At 30.2% G+C, this 16216-nt stretch overlaps 1 protein-coding gene across 2 annotated transcripts in view; it reads left to right on the top strand.

Annotated features, from left to right (window-relative positions):
* The window catches only part of LOC143910287 (lachesin-like), a 52582-nt gene that overhangs the window by 27265 nt on the left and 9101 nt on the right, over positions 1-16216 (top strand). For both annotated transcript variants that reach the window (XM_077428691.1, XM_077428690.1), the window contains exons 4-6: positions 12831-12934; positions 13060-13267; positions 15188-15343. In XM_077428691.1, the coding sequence (XP_077284817.1) occupies positions 12831-12934; positions 13060-13267; positions 15188-15343 (468 nt within the window). The remainder of the gene's footprint in view (positions 1-12830; positions 12935-13059; positions 13268-15187; positions 15344-16216) is intronic.

Here is a 16216-nt window from a genome sequence, read left to right on the forward strand (position 1 = left end):
TGGAAAAATACATTCAGTAATATACTTCTTTTGTTTATTTTATATGATTGCAAGATATATTAGAGAGTCTAAACACACCTTTACAATCCTCGAAATCCTCGGCGGTAGTGATCTAGGGTTTGTTTGTATTAGCTTCAATTTTTATACCTGCTTTCTATTGGATTTCTAAATAATTCTAGTCGGAAATGTTGGCGAAATTTTCAGCGTGACGGGCTTTCAACAGAAAAGACATCAGCATTCAAAGGGTTAAACGCGAAACATTATATTTAACCTGAATCACACTGAAATAGTGTTTTTAGAGCTGAAAATTAAACTTCCGCCACTTTCAAATATATGTAACAGCTCATATGTACGTTCATATGTATGTTATGTTTCTTTATTTACATATTACATAATATTACCTTAATACGCCACTATGGCCGAGCATTTAAATTTTGCCCAAATATATCTATTGTTAAAAGGTTAAGCAAAAACATGCAAACATACATATATTTAAAAAAATATCGAATTATCTTGTCTTTAACAACGGTGGATACAATATTTTAAAAATGTGTTGAATTAATTTAATTTCAATTTAATTCAGTGGGGGAAAATTAATTTCAAACAAATTATGTAACAGTTTTCTATATGAATTTTATACTCACATACTCGTATGTATTTATGAAGTAAGTTCAAAATTTGCTAAAATCACTTTCGAGCAAAAACATTCGATCAAATGAACCTCGTATTAATTTCCATATAAAACTATAAACAGGAGATCTTCGGGCATAAAATGATTTTACTTACATATAGTTTCTCACATAAATTATAAGATACGTCTCGTGTTTTTGTCTTGTAAAGTAGTATCCCACAACTACATAAATCAAATATGATTAAATAACATTATCTTGCGAATACCTACGCCATTCAATACCTTTATACATACATATATTGGAATCTTGGAGATTCACCGGTCGGAAACTTGGCAACTTTTACAAGTCGAGCATTATGCGATATTACGTATATCATACGAAACGTTCGCGCGGAAATTTCATATTTCGAATTCATCTCCTCGTCAAACAGACAGGCAATAATATATTTTCGGAGAGTCTTTTTTAATTATGAGACGGTCACAAAACGCAGTTTAAATATTTCATGAGGACGCTCTCTCGTCTTTATTTCTTTATTCTGTTTGTACGGCTCCGATCCTTTATGCGGGGATGTGTTGATCTTGCGGCTTCCGCGCAAAACTCGCCCTTATACGGTCTCCCAAGAAAGGGAGGCCCAGCAGAGGGGTGGGAGGGAGACCCTGCGAATGGAGGAAGGGGGAGGTAATTTGGACGAAGCATTCATCGTCGTAGGTGGAGGAAGATGAAAGAAGGTTACGTGTTTTATTGTCGTCTAATTTTGGTTTATGGCCCTATTCCGGAATACGGCTCAGGAGGTTGCGCGCCCTTCGACTTGTACGCCCCTGGCCCTTGGGCTTAATACGCAGCCGACGCGAAATATTTGTTTGGCATCCGATTCGATAAAGCAAGGAGCCAACCCAGAATTAAATTGATAAAAATAATATAAAATAGAATACGGGTACACATTCTCTCTTTATGCGATGAAAATGAAAACTCGCATTACCTTTGACAAACAAAATGTGTTGATCCCTTTTATATGTTCTGAGTATTACACAAACATGCGTTTTCCAATTTCATTAGCGAATATTTCAATATATAATTTAGATTGATTCAAGGGCCTAATGTACTTTTAACGTCAATGTCATTATGCTCGTTAGAGAAATCATATCATGTAGAATGTTTAAATATTCAAAAGACAGTATATTAATTTATGCAACTAAATTTAGAAATATATAAGGCTCTATCTTTTTTGATTTTCTTCTTATGGAATTTGTTATGAAAGACGTATTATGTATATTTTAAGACGCACATGAAAACTCAATTTTGTTTATGTTGTTTGATCCTCTTGTATGTATAATACCGATAAAATACATACAATGGTATTATTTTTCAAAAGAGAAATATAATTCTATGTATGTAAAGGTATAAGTGCCTAACAGTATTTAAGTAAAAATATACATTTATTTTATCAAGGCATTGTATTATTATCATCATACAAAAAATAAGCTTTTTAGCATGTGACTCAATCATAAAATATTTAGATTAAAATATTCATGCTATTGCAATGTTTGAACTGTGATTAAAAAAATATATAAAAACTATCAATAAAATATCAAGCTTTTTTATCAATTAAACTATTACAAATATTTAATCAAATATATAATATTTGTTAATACAGAAACAATGTGTATTGATTTGAAGAAGCTACAACTTAACCATTTTTTGAAGTCGCACAACAAATATCAGAATATTCAATTTTACACTAAAAATTAATATTGAAGTTTTAAAAGATATATATTTTTTCTTCCCATATCCAATCTTTATAATTTTATCATTTTACATGAAGTAGATTTTTTATATAAATATAAATATGCTTTCCTTTGCTTGCCTTTTTATATCCATTATATGAAAATTTTTACATTTAGTTGTATTAATTTATACCTATATTGTTGTAAATAATAAGGAAAAAAATATTATTATTCTTCAAAACAAGGATTGAAACCTAAAAATACCAATTTTCAATTTCATTTTAAATTCAATCGAATATGCTAAAATGAATCTACATTGTAGTTTTTTTTATATAAAGTGGTTTTATTTCAACACCGTTTACGTTATTTCATTTCCTATAGCATAAACGCTCAAAATCATTGTTTTTATTTTGCGTGGATTACAACACGAGAAAATGTATCCTTTTTGATGATCGGGAAATTCGAGACGTAGCAAACGTGTCACTTTGGCGCACACTGAGTTTATTTTCCCCCTGTCATTTTCGATAGTTGAAAAACAAAAATATCCGATATGTTTATTTTAAGCCGCATTTTCCAGAACGAAACCATCCACGTACACAGTATACCTAATAGTATCGATCGTGTCTCGCGTGACACATTCTAGAGAGCATAGGAAATTGTATCATCGCATTGCCGATGAATGCGACACAGTTTGTTATGGCTCTAATGATTTTTCGTGACGAAAGTCATAAGTGCGGCTATCGTGTGACGAAAATCTACGGAAACTGCAAATTTTCCACCGATGAAAACTCGTTAAGTCGTGCCCTGCTCGTAAAAGCTAAACAACAACAGGTGCCTTGCTTTATGCGTTCACGTGATTCGACACACTTGACCGAGCAACTGGTTGATTACTATTACAATTAACATGATTGCCGTCTGCAAATGCTGATTTTATTTTATGCAATAATACAAAAGACATCTCAATGTATATATGTAGAATATTTGACTAAATTAGCGAAATCGGAAGTACGTGAATCCTGCAGCAGAACTATTATTAACGTTCATTTATGTATGAACATTACGTAAACATCTAAGCTAAGCACAATTAAAGCTACGAAAATAACTACATATACTATAATAATATACAAATTTTAAATAATGACGCTTTAATTTAATGTGTGTAACATTTTAAGTGCATATATACATATGTATGTATGTATGTACATATGTTCTAGTCTAAAAGAAGTGGTTTTTTGCATAATAAACTACATATGTATATCAAAAAAGTTGAATTTTTTTCTAATGTATATATGTATAAACTCTATTTAAGTACTTTAGAGACCACATTTTTTTCAACAAAACATAAATTCATCAAAACGCGTATCTACTTTAGAGTAAATTTAATTTAATACGAAAAATGATAATTATATGCACACCGATGTATTTGTATTTCTCAATGATGCCAGTTTCTGAGGATTATCACCGATGCATATCGCTTCGTCACAAATGAAGAGATCCACAAGGACCTTAAAATCAAAAAAGTAAAAGAAATCATCCGAGAATGCGCCGGGACATTATCTGAAGAGCAACGATATCACTGGTGATGATTTATCGGGAATCGATAAGATAGCACCAAAAAAAAAAATAAAAATGATGCCATTACAGGTAGCCCATGAACAACACCTGTTATTATACTTGCATATACATAAATTTAAAATCATATTCAAATAGTGGTGAAAAATAGTAGGTTGGACGGTATTTGACAATTTCAATGAGGAACCGTTTCAACATTGAAGTTAGATACATTTCCGAATTCTAATAGAAAACGATCGACAAAGTCACAAATATCCAAATCTGACCAGCAGTACAACAAAAATACTTTAAATTATATTATTTTTCAATCCAGCACTTGAGCACGGGAGCCTCTCGGCATTTAAGCAAACACCAAGCTACATATTATATTGCTGGTTATTTATTTGTATTATATATTAATTATAATACCAAAAATACAAATTTGGTCGAAAAAAAAAAATAATAAATTTGTTAATGTTGAGTTTTCAGTGTCTCGTAATTCAATGACTTACGTAATAAAAATGCTGCATTGTTTGTAATTGGCCAGGAAGGCACATTGGGATTTACTTGCTAGGCCTTCCTGGTATATATGTATATAATAAAAATAAAAATAAAATATTTGTATAGTGAATCAAGCTAAAAATATTTCTTTACAATTCAAGCGACCTTAATCACTGTAGATATGATACATACAAAAAGTAAGTAAAGGCTAAAAAAACGATCGATAAACGTCAGGAAGAACTTCGAGGGAGTATTTTCAAACGTGTTTAATACGATTTTTTTTCACTTCCACTTGCAAAATGGCAAAATATGAAAATGATCGGATAAGAGCATTGATGTATAATACACTAAATGGGCCCAGACGTGTTATTTTGGACGGAGATCTTGTCTTCACTAACTGAGGGGTGCGGGGGGTTTAACTACCGGGGAAGTTGGGTTTTTTTCCCTACGACGCAGCGGTACCTACCTACCTACTAAGAGAAACTGTGCATGCGCCATTTATTTTGCATGCGCCAAAAGGGAGACAAGTATAACACGTGAGGGCGGATCTAGTGTATTATACATCAATGGATAAGAGCCAAAATTTTTCTTGACTAGTGATCGTAAGCGAAAGTAAAAAGAGGTTAGTAATAAAATAGACAATTTTTCAAAGATAACTCATTCTCAAATATTTTGTTTAAATGACTAACAAATTATTCTACCGTGATTTTATCATTGAACTATATATTATTACTTAATCTATGTACGTAGTAACAATAGATGAAGTTTTGTGATCAAGCGAAAATTCGAACTCGAGACTTTGACTGATTCAAAGTCAGAATCGATCACTGATCACGTTGTCATGATCTAGAAAAAATGTGTGGGTCTTTGTGTGTGTCTGTGTGTCTGTGTATTTTGGGGATTATTCTTCTATCAATGTGTTGAAAAAAAATCACTCAGTTTAATAAACTGGAAATGGGATTTTTTCCTCTCAGAAAGTTCAAAAATGGTGTGGCCACTATTCTGTTCACACCCCTTAACGTATCAAGCTGAAAATTTGTATTTGTATTTTTTTTATATACTACCTTAGAGCTGATAAAGATTTGGTCCGAATTTGTAAACCGGAAGTGGTATTTTTTTTTAAAACAATATTTCATTTTTTTATTCTGACATTTTAAATTATTTTAATCTTCTTCATATTTATTGCGTATAATACTGATAGTGATTATAAGTAAGAAAAAAAATTGAACAAAATCCGACAGCCGGAAGTAGAACTTTTGTCTTGTGCAAGTTTCCATACATTTGCGCTCAATTTGTATCGAAAATGCTGTCATAGCTATTAGTATTTCATAATACTGCCGGTATGTGCGAATATGTCGGTACGGTTCAATATCGAATTTTGTTTTGTGACCTTCTTATATTCCTCAAATACATAGATAAAGTCATGGGTTTGGTCAACCGGAAGAATAACTTTTGTCTTGTTAAACTGAAACTTAGTATCGGTTACTGAAATTCCTATCGATATTACATAATTTTTTTTCAAATTTTTAGTTGCTACCTCCCCTTATACTAGGTGTCCTCTTTATAAGTTTTTGAATTAAATTATCTCCCAAACCACGAACTGAAACGGACTGAAAATTTTTTACCTATAATAGAAATTATAAACTATATAACCTAAAATTTTTTGAATATTTTTTCCTGAACCGGAACTAGTACTTTTACTCTAGAAAATCGAGGTTTTTTTATTGTTTTATTACTTAATGAAATATATAACACGTACATACATACGTGCATAATTTCCCCATTCATATAGTGACATGGAATTTATTCGCCAGCGATTGAGAATCGGCGATATTCCCGCTGTGTCAACAAGATTGAACAGGGCCAGCTCTAGGTGATGCATGGGCCCACGTCACGTGAAGTTTAGACGTAATGGAGGCAACTTCGCCGATTTATAGCAACAATCACGCCCGCTTGTTCAAACGTTTCGCTCCACTTCTGTCCTTCCATAACACTCTCCACCTTGACACGATTAATCCGCAGAAAAAGAACGAGCCCAAAACAACGATAAATACAATAAAAACGTTTGTGTATTTGCATTCGACGCTCTCTATGTACATATCTCTACTTGTGTTATATTTTTCCGTAGCAGTTTCCGTGTCGAAAATGCTATTAAAATCAAATCGGACTGACATGAGAAATACATAGTACATAGCGATATTCTCTACTTTGGGCGATATTCGTGACTGGATACTTTTCATACGTCTGTATGAAAATTGTATCGTGTTTTTAAACTGAAATTCTTGTCATAAAACGGATCGTATCCGTACGAGTCGATTTTTTTTAACATCAACCCGTATCTATATTTAACGATCTATTTTGGTTGTGTATGAATTATTCAGAATGTACGTGAATTTGTTTAGATGAAAAAATGAGAAACTCAGTTTTTACAACGCACTTCAACCGTGTAATATGTTTATTATTCATATTTTCTATGGAAAAAGGATGAATACAAACCGTTTCAAACTACATATACATACATAGATAATCGAAAGGTGTGAATATATTTTTTAAATTTTTGACCTTTCATAAGAAATGATCCACATTGAAAACGTATGCATGAATTTCGCTGCATTTTTGATTTTGACTTTTAAATACTATTTATTATTACTTAATTATGTTCAAAATACATCTTATATTTATTTTAACAGCTACTGATCTACTGATCGTTTTCTATTTTACATTTTTTTTCTATTTTTTTATTAGTAATTATGTATATGTAGTATTATATTATTTTAATGTTAATGTACAGCATAAAAAGCTCAAAAACCTAGTATTTACAATTCTTTTAAAATGCTCATAATACATTGTATACATAATATTAACCCTTTGAATGCTGGTGTCATTTCTGTTAAAAGTCAAAAATTTTGCCGACATTTCCAATTAGAATTTTTTAGATATCCAATAAAAAGCAAGTATAAAAATTATAGTTAATCCAAAACAAACCCTAGATAGCTACCGCCAAGCATTTCGAGTGTTTTAAAGGTGTGTTTAGACTCTCTGATATATTTTGCAACAATATAAAATAAACAAAATAAGTCTATTAATTTATGTATTTTTTAAAATTAGTTCCATCTTATTCCGTGTTGCTAAAATTTAATGCTCTTAAAATTAATGAAAATCGATCGCGTGACATGTATTGGGAAAATAACAGTATATTAAATGAGTTATGATTTTTCCAACAATCACCAATCCACAATCTAAAATACTCGGCAGTTAGGAATTTCCATCGGGTAATTCTGCTATGGTTATAAATTCATAAATTTTGGAGTACACGAGTCTTTATAAACGTAGACAAAGTATACGGATTATACTACCCATGTTCAATGCATTTTTGTCCAATGCTACCTCTAAAGGCTTAGTATTCTTGTTTATCAAAATTACAACGCACACCGGCGTTCTTTAGGCCCATGGACTTGTCGACAAAACGCCAATCGGCGTTGTTCAGCATTGAAAGGGTTAAAAGACTCTCTCAAGTCAATGATCTAACGCAGATTTTTTTAGGTAATCTGTGTTTATACCTGAAGGGTATAGACATTTTGTTGTAATCACTGAGATTCTTCACAAGTGGTTATTAGTGATTCTGTCATAGAATCTACTGGTTAGTTGGTTAATAATGTCTGTCATTAACGGAATATTATTTATAGCATGCAGTTTTTTCAGGTTAGTATACATTGCTATATACCGTATATATGTAATTATACCGCTGCATATAAACATGCCATCAAAAATCGTGACATTTAAACGAATCGTGTGAACGCATATGTTTTACTAAAAAAAATGGCAATGTATGTTCAACACGTGTTTAAGCAAATAAAATTCATACAATACACATGTTTTGATTCGGTTTGCATAAATCAGTTGCTATGCAATAATTCCAGCGAGGATTTAATTCTTGAAATTTTCCGGGAAAAAGAAAAATATTCCGTTCTTTTCCTCAACAATACATACAACAAATGTCACATAATCCTTCAGGCCTATTTTCATCACTGTAACGATTTCAGGTAGCCACTTTTGTGACCATAAACGATCCTAAGTAGGCTCACGAAGGATTTGTTAACCCCACGACTTTGTATACACATTCAACAATATACCCCGTTGAATATAATAAAACCTGTATATAGTCTAACGAAAACTTCGTGTAATATAATATAAACCACCATTTTTATATTACAGAATGGCGATAGTTAATTTTAGGGTTGAAACGTCAATATGTAGACGATTTAATAATAAATTTACGTAGCTTTTACACGTACACAATACACAATATACGTTCATGTGTACGTTCGCTTGCTTACTTTGCAAAGTAAATTAGTAGTGTAGATTAAATTGACGTCAGACGCCAATATGACGCAATATTGATAATATAATTAGTGACTTCCTGTATTAGACGTGTAATTAACTGTTGAAGAAAATCCTAAGCTCGCTTCGTACGTATATGTACATACATATATACATATATGCATATGTATGTACATAAAAGCATATTAATTTATGGGATGTATTATGTTATATAATATATAAGTTCTATCTATCTACATACATATATGTATGAAATGCTCCTATATATTGTATATGTTTGCATATTCTCGAATTATATTTTAAATAATTTAATATTCATATTTGATATTATTTATTTCAAATATTTCATACACCCATTTATAAAAGCTTTTTCCATAATTACATATTTATAAAATTCAAATGTTTTCAGATATGCATCAAATTGAGATATTAATTTACTGTAAAACATAGAAATTCATCCTTTTGCAAATGAAATTAATGCTTTTGCAAATAAAATTAATTCTTTTGCAAATGAAATTCATCCTTTTTAAAAATCGTATTAAAAAATAAAGAAACCGAATTAAACAATAAATGCTTTTTATGTATTTTAGTTTAAACTTATATTTCTGTTTGGTCATACATTTTATTTAGAAGGTGCAAATATTATTTATTATTTCTTTATTTTCAATTTTTCAAGTTAATACATAATTCAGGAAATATGGTTATTAAAAGTATGTTGGACGTTCCAAGCTCGATGGCTTTTATGTACAAATCTTCCTTTAAGAAATTAAAATTATATAAAATAGAAATAGAGAAAAAAATAAAAAAAATATATACCTTAATATATCTTTAAAGAAATACAAAAAAAACCCTATAGTTTAAGAGGTTAAGTAACATAATATAAAGTACATTTAAAGTGGGGCATTTATATGTACAATAGAATAAGAAAGTGTATGTTTGTATGTCCAACATACTTTTAATAACATACATAAAAACACTTAAATATGTTAATATATGCAAACTATTTATTTATGAAACATAAAAAGGAGCTCAAAACGTTTTTAAATCATCTTCTATCTATACATAAAAAAGATAAATGTCTGTCTGTGTGTCTCGAATAGGCTCCTTAACCACTGAACCGATTACGATGGAACTTTCAGGATTTGTTGTATGCACGCTCGGAAAGATTACTGTAAAAAAAAACGGGAACGGAAACGGGAAAAACGAGAATGTGTGTCATTGCAATGCGTCGCGACCAACGTGTTCGCTGCCTGCGTTTTTCCGACAAATCGGAACGGGAACGGGAACTGGAACGAGAACGGGAACGGGAATTGCATGCGTTATTGCAGCATTGTAATGCATGCCGGGTTCGGCTAGTATATCATATATATGTATATAACGTAGTTTAATGATTCAGAGGAATTACAGCTTTATTTAAGTAAATAAATTAAATTTCATAGACTAACGCTAGAAACTGTATCAGTTTTAAAAATACTTTTGCAATATAAAAAAGCATCGATAGAACAATTTGAAAAAAAGTGTTCATAGCGTACATTAGCGGTCGGAAAAGCGTGAAATTTTCCCCATATCAATAATAGATAAGACAGTACGCACGACTACTTACACACATGTGTACATACATATACAAAGCACATCCAGACGATACGATCGCGTTGCATTTACGTTGCAACATTTAAAGTAGGGATGAAAATAAACACGTCGCTTCGATTTGCGGTCTTTTCAGGTCGAGATTTTCAACAGGGAGAGGTCGGGAACTATCCAACCATCATCGCGAGGTCTCATGAATAATACAAAACCGACATCTGCCGGCCTGTTGGTCTTCCACTCCAGCTTCTCGTCCAACTCAAACCACCTTTCTCATCCACCTCATAAAACCAACCCCCTGCTCCCTATCCCCCTTATCCCCATTGAATTTTAATATTCATTCCGGTCCTGTAAAATTTCCCTACCCGCAGCGATACGTACACTTAGTAGTATCCGCAGATGGTTTATATTACGCTCGCCGACAGAATGATCTGTTCAACTCGTTTCTTATTTAATTATTATATGCAAATTGCGACTTGCTGCATTTGGCGAGTTCACTTCTAACGTATCTGCAAGTAGTTAAATGAAATAAACTATTTTATTCGTGAAAAAAAAAAAAAATTATTTATTGAAAAATCAACAGGCCTCAGATGTAGAAATTTAAAAACAAAGAATAAATATAACAAAACAACATCTGAGCGCAATAAATTTTTTTTACAAAATACATAATACAGATGTATATCTAGTACATAATAGACAAACAAATAGGACAATGCATAATCAAACATAAAGTGATAGAATATAATTGGATAAACTTAAAGTGATATTATATAATTGGATAAACATAAAGTGATATATATGTAATATAATAGGACAAAGAATATATAATAGAAATAGAAATATAATAAAATACGGTTTTATGTACGATGTATCTGCATATTTTGTTATATTGTAAAAACATGACAATTCAAACACACTTTTATAATGTAAGTATTAAATGTGGATTAATTGATATGTAAACCAAATCAATAGATACAATATACATACATACGTACATATATTGCTTATTTTTTCGGAGGTTAAATTCAGATTTTAATAGAATGTTGAAATCCTTTTATGTGCAAAATTTCAAAATAATTAAATTTTAATGCACATAAAAAGAGACGTATAAACATTGTAATGACTCAAAATATGTTAAAAATTTTATTTAATACTAAATCAATATTTTCGTATTTTCCCCATTTAATATATAGTCAATAAAATAATAATAAAAACCCATTATAAACTATGTAGGTTAGTGGAACAGTAAATATAATATTTATTTTATATTAATATATGTACATACATATATACCTATTATGTATTGTAAAACGAATCTTAAAAGCAATGAAGCTTGTAAAATATAATAAAGTGTTGATCTGTCAAATGATTGGAATATCTTGTCCTTACTTTTGTTTTATATATAGTAATTACATTTAAATAAGTTTGTTTTATCGACGTTTATATGTATGTACATGAAAGCATGTTTTAAAAAATAATTTATTTAAAATATCGTGTTCTGTATTGACCAAAAATAATTTTTTATACATTCAATTCAAATTAGCAATTTAATTTTGGATACATTTGACGAAGCCTTATTCACTTTTATAAGGCAACATAAAATAAAACGTATATATGTATTTATATCAATACGCTTAGTATTAAGTATTAATCAAGCCAAAAATATCATTCTATAAGAAATCCAGAATATACTTATATAATATTTTCAACTTGCGTACTATTAAATGGAATAATAAATTTTATCATGAATATTTCATTCAAATCTAATTTATAAACCTTTATATTGGCATAATATTTGATAATATATAATTTATTCCTCTGTAAACTGTTTAAAAAGTCCATAAATGTAAATTCTAATTGAATATTAAATGACTATTTAATTTTTACTGTTATATGCGAAATGAACGGGAAATGGCACATTAATAATAAATATAATAAGAAACTACATACATACATATAATATATACATACATATATGTACATACATATACATATGTAGAGCATATTTAATCTTTCAAACAAACAACACACAATGTTTACGATCGGTCATAGAAATGAAAAATGTTATTCTTGGAAATAATTTCCCGAGAAATCCCAGAACGGCTGTTTTATTAAAATCATGCATATTTATTATCCACATATACTTTCTTCCCAGTCGCCTACGAACATACATAACGAATATAAAATGTACTTTCATAAGCTGAACGTACACATTCATAATGTACTAAAATTTTAATAGGCTATATTCATATACATATACTATACAACTGCAAAAAATAATTCAATTTAATTTAAATTAATGCCACAATAGGAAAACTGCGAATAGATTTTTCCACGTGGGAATTACGTGAGCTGCTGTTATAATTTAAAAAAATGAGTTATACTCCAAAGGTGTGACAACGAAATTAATGAACGTGGGTAATATTTCGAGTATGCCCGATTGTCACGCAATTTACATATATTAATTTTATTAATGAGTAATTCTTTTTTGTTCCAGAATCCTTATATCCCCAATTCGCAGAGCCAGTTCCAAACGTGACCGTGTCAGTAGGAAGAGACGCTCTTCTAGCCTGCGTGGTCGATAATCTTCGAGGTTTCAAGGTATTTTTGTTTTTATCTGTACGTAGATAATAATATATAAACACATAAATAAATAAATAATTCGATTCTAGTAATAAAATGTCAATATTTGCCCGCGACGATAACAATATTGACCACTTTCCCAGGTCGCATGGGTCCGAGTGGACACTCAAACGATTCTCAGCATCCACCACAATATTATTTCGCAAAATCCAAGGATAAGCTTATCGTTCAACGACCACCGTTCATGGTATCTGCACATCAAGAGCGTCCAAGAAGGAGACAGGGGATGGTACATGTGCCAAGTCAATACAGACCCTATGAGGTCGAGACAGGGCTATCTACAAGTAGTCGGTATGTATTATATCTGAATTTACATTTTATATCAATTGATTTTATAAATACAAATGATACATAAATAACAGGTGTTACAACAGGTTTGTTGGAAAATATATACCCGTAGGACCATTATTTAACTAAGTCATAATCACTATCATGATTACCGTAAAAACCGTACAGACACATTCACACATTCCGGCAACATTATGAAATACTAATAGCTATTACAGCATTTTCGATACAAATTGAGCGCAAATGTATGGATACTTGCACAAGACAAAAGTTCTACTACCGGTTGTCGGATTTTGTTCAATTTTTTTTTATTACTTAAAATCACTTGTATTATACACAATAAATATCAAGAAGATTGAAATAATTTAAAAGGTCAAAATAAAATAATAAAATATTGTTTAAAAAAAAAATACTACTTCCGGTTTACGAATTCTAACCAAAACCTTATGAGCTCTAAGTTAGTACATAAACAACACAAATATAAATTTTCAGCTTGTTACGTTTAGGGTGTGTGGACAGAGTGGTGGCGACAACATTTTTGACCTTTCCCAGCGGAAAAAATCCCACTTCCGGTTAATAAAATTTAATTATTTTTTTTTATTTTCATCACATGAGTTCAAGAATTACACTTGAATTTTTTCGTGAAAATCACACATGTTTAAGGGGTTGAAAAAAATAACTGTCATAATTACTATCGATAGGGCGATTGAAGCAATGCGTTCCAGCCTTCCTTCCACTTGTGTAGAACTAAGTTTTTCATGTATATTAGATAGTATCCAGTAAAAAATCTGACTAATATTCGAACCAATGTATGTATATAATATATGAGACATAAATCGATTTTCACGGAGAACCTTTGTATGTCCGTTATTGATGCTTAACGATACTAAAACAATATTTAGACTGACATGTGACTGATGAATGAATTGTTCTTTTAGAAATGAAACACAAATAAGTATTGTATTATTACTGTAATTTCAATGGCATATTGGTTTTAGTTGAAATCCGCTTATAAATAAAAATATCACAGAAATAAAACACAAATTGTTATGTCAAATATACCAATTCTACATTATGATATTTTGATATTTCTAAACAGCATCGCTAAAAAATAATTGAAAGTATCAAATAATTTGAAAATGTTCATTGTTTCGACTATTATAAAAATATTTTGTAAATGCATTACAATACTGCATAATGAATCACTAAAAGTGTTTAATATTATACCTAATGCTTTTATTAACACGACACTTAAATATATAAAACCGATTTGTCTTTATTGTATCTAAGTATACTTATTATTATTTTTATTTATTTATACAATTTTATCTAGTTAGCTAATTTTAATACATACTACTTAATGACATACATACTATACTTAATTTTACTATACAGAAAAAAAATGTTCATAAATACGTATCTGATTAAATATTATAAAGAATACAATCCATTCAAATTTTCAAAATCTTATGCAATTGCCAGAATCTCTAAATATATAATACTAGTTGTTTTACCCGGCTTCGCTCAGTATTTGTAATATAAACAGCTTAAACATGGTGAATCTAATAGTAAATATTCATTTGTTTATTTCAATCGAAAAAAAATTCAAATTCAAACATATCGAATACCTTAGATACATATGTACATACAAAGTATCTTTCGAAATTATGTATCAAATAATATATGCATAGTGTTTAATTAAGTATTATATGCATCTTGAATTGAACCAGCAGAAATGATCAAAATATTAAAGCCTGACAACCGATTTGGCTTTAGAATTTGTCCACTTTTTCCGTGTGGAAACTAAAATAGGAAAATTGGATTGGTCTCGCGGTGTAGCGTTGTCGCGCGGTTTGTCCCTTTCGCGCTCGTTTATTTTCTGTAAATGTGATATTTTCATGAAAAATACCATTTTCTTGTCAGTTCCACCTGTCATCATCGATGAAAAGACCTCCACTGACCTGGTGGTGAGGGAGGCCAGCAACCTCACGCTGGTATGCAAAGCGTCCGGATATCCTGAACCGTACGTCATGTGGAGGAGAGAGGACGGCGAAGACTTTAGCTATAATGGAGAAAATGGTATGACCCCCTTACACCATCCCATCATTTCCTTGACACTTTGATAATATAAGATTTTGTCTTGATGAATAGCGTTTGAATTGAATCAATTGTTGACGAATTTGTATGTGGTTTTATTTAGATTAATATTTCAAACTTGTATTCAATGTTTGACCCACTTCCGTAGAGCTAGTTTTCTTGAAACATTTTATAGACATTTCTAATGAACGTAATGGTATATCAACATTTTAATTGACTTTTATCCTCCTCAAAATCTATTTAAAAAGCTTTTGCATCATTAGCAAGAAACAGCTTATAAAAAAAGCCATGTTGGATAAATTTCTACATATATTTGGTAACCATATCAATTAATCAACATGGCATTATTAAAGCTTCCGAATGTTTTTCCAATAAGCGAACGAACAAAATATGTTTAAAGTGTTCAATTCATTTTAATTCCGTTCTGACGAATCATTTTCATAGTCCGTAACAAAATAATGTAATAACAGATTCCAGTTTCATATAAAGAATTTAAAATAAAATGAAATAATTTAACAGATTTATCACAATGGTATTAAACCTTATCAAATACGGTGTAATACTATCAAATACTTACAAATACAAGGTTTTTGTAAAGGTAAATTTTGAAATAAATTTTTTTTTTTTCATATTACATTTATATAGAAAAACATCGATTTTAATTTATTTATTTTTGGCCATACAGATATTATTTATCCGTTCGAAATTTGACCTTCATTTTTATAATGAAAAATATTTTATGCTCAAAAACAAATCCTATACATGTTCAAAATAAAAAATATGTAATATGTACATGTTCAAAATAAAAAAAAACCCCTAAAAGGTTCATTCTTATTTTTAAATAATAATAACAAT

Source organism: Arctopsyche grandis, chromosome 4 (genome assembly GCF_051622035.1).
Source record: "Arctopsyche grandis isolate Sample6627 chromosome 4, ASM5162203v2, whole genome shotgun sequence".
Lineage (NCBI taxonomy): Eukaryota > Metazoa > Arthropoda > Insecta > Trichoptera > Hydropsychidae > Arctopsyche > Arctopsyche grandis.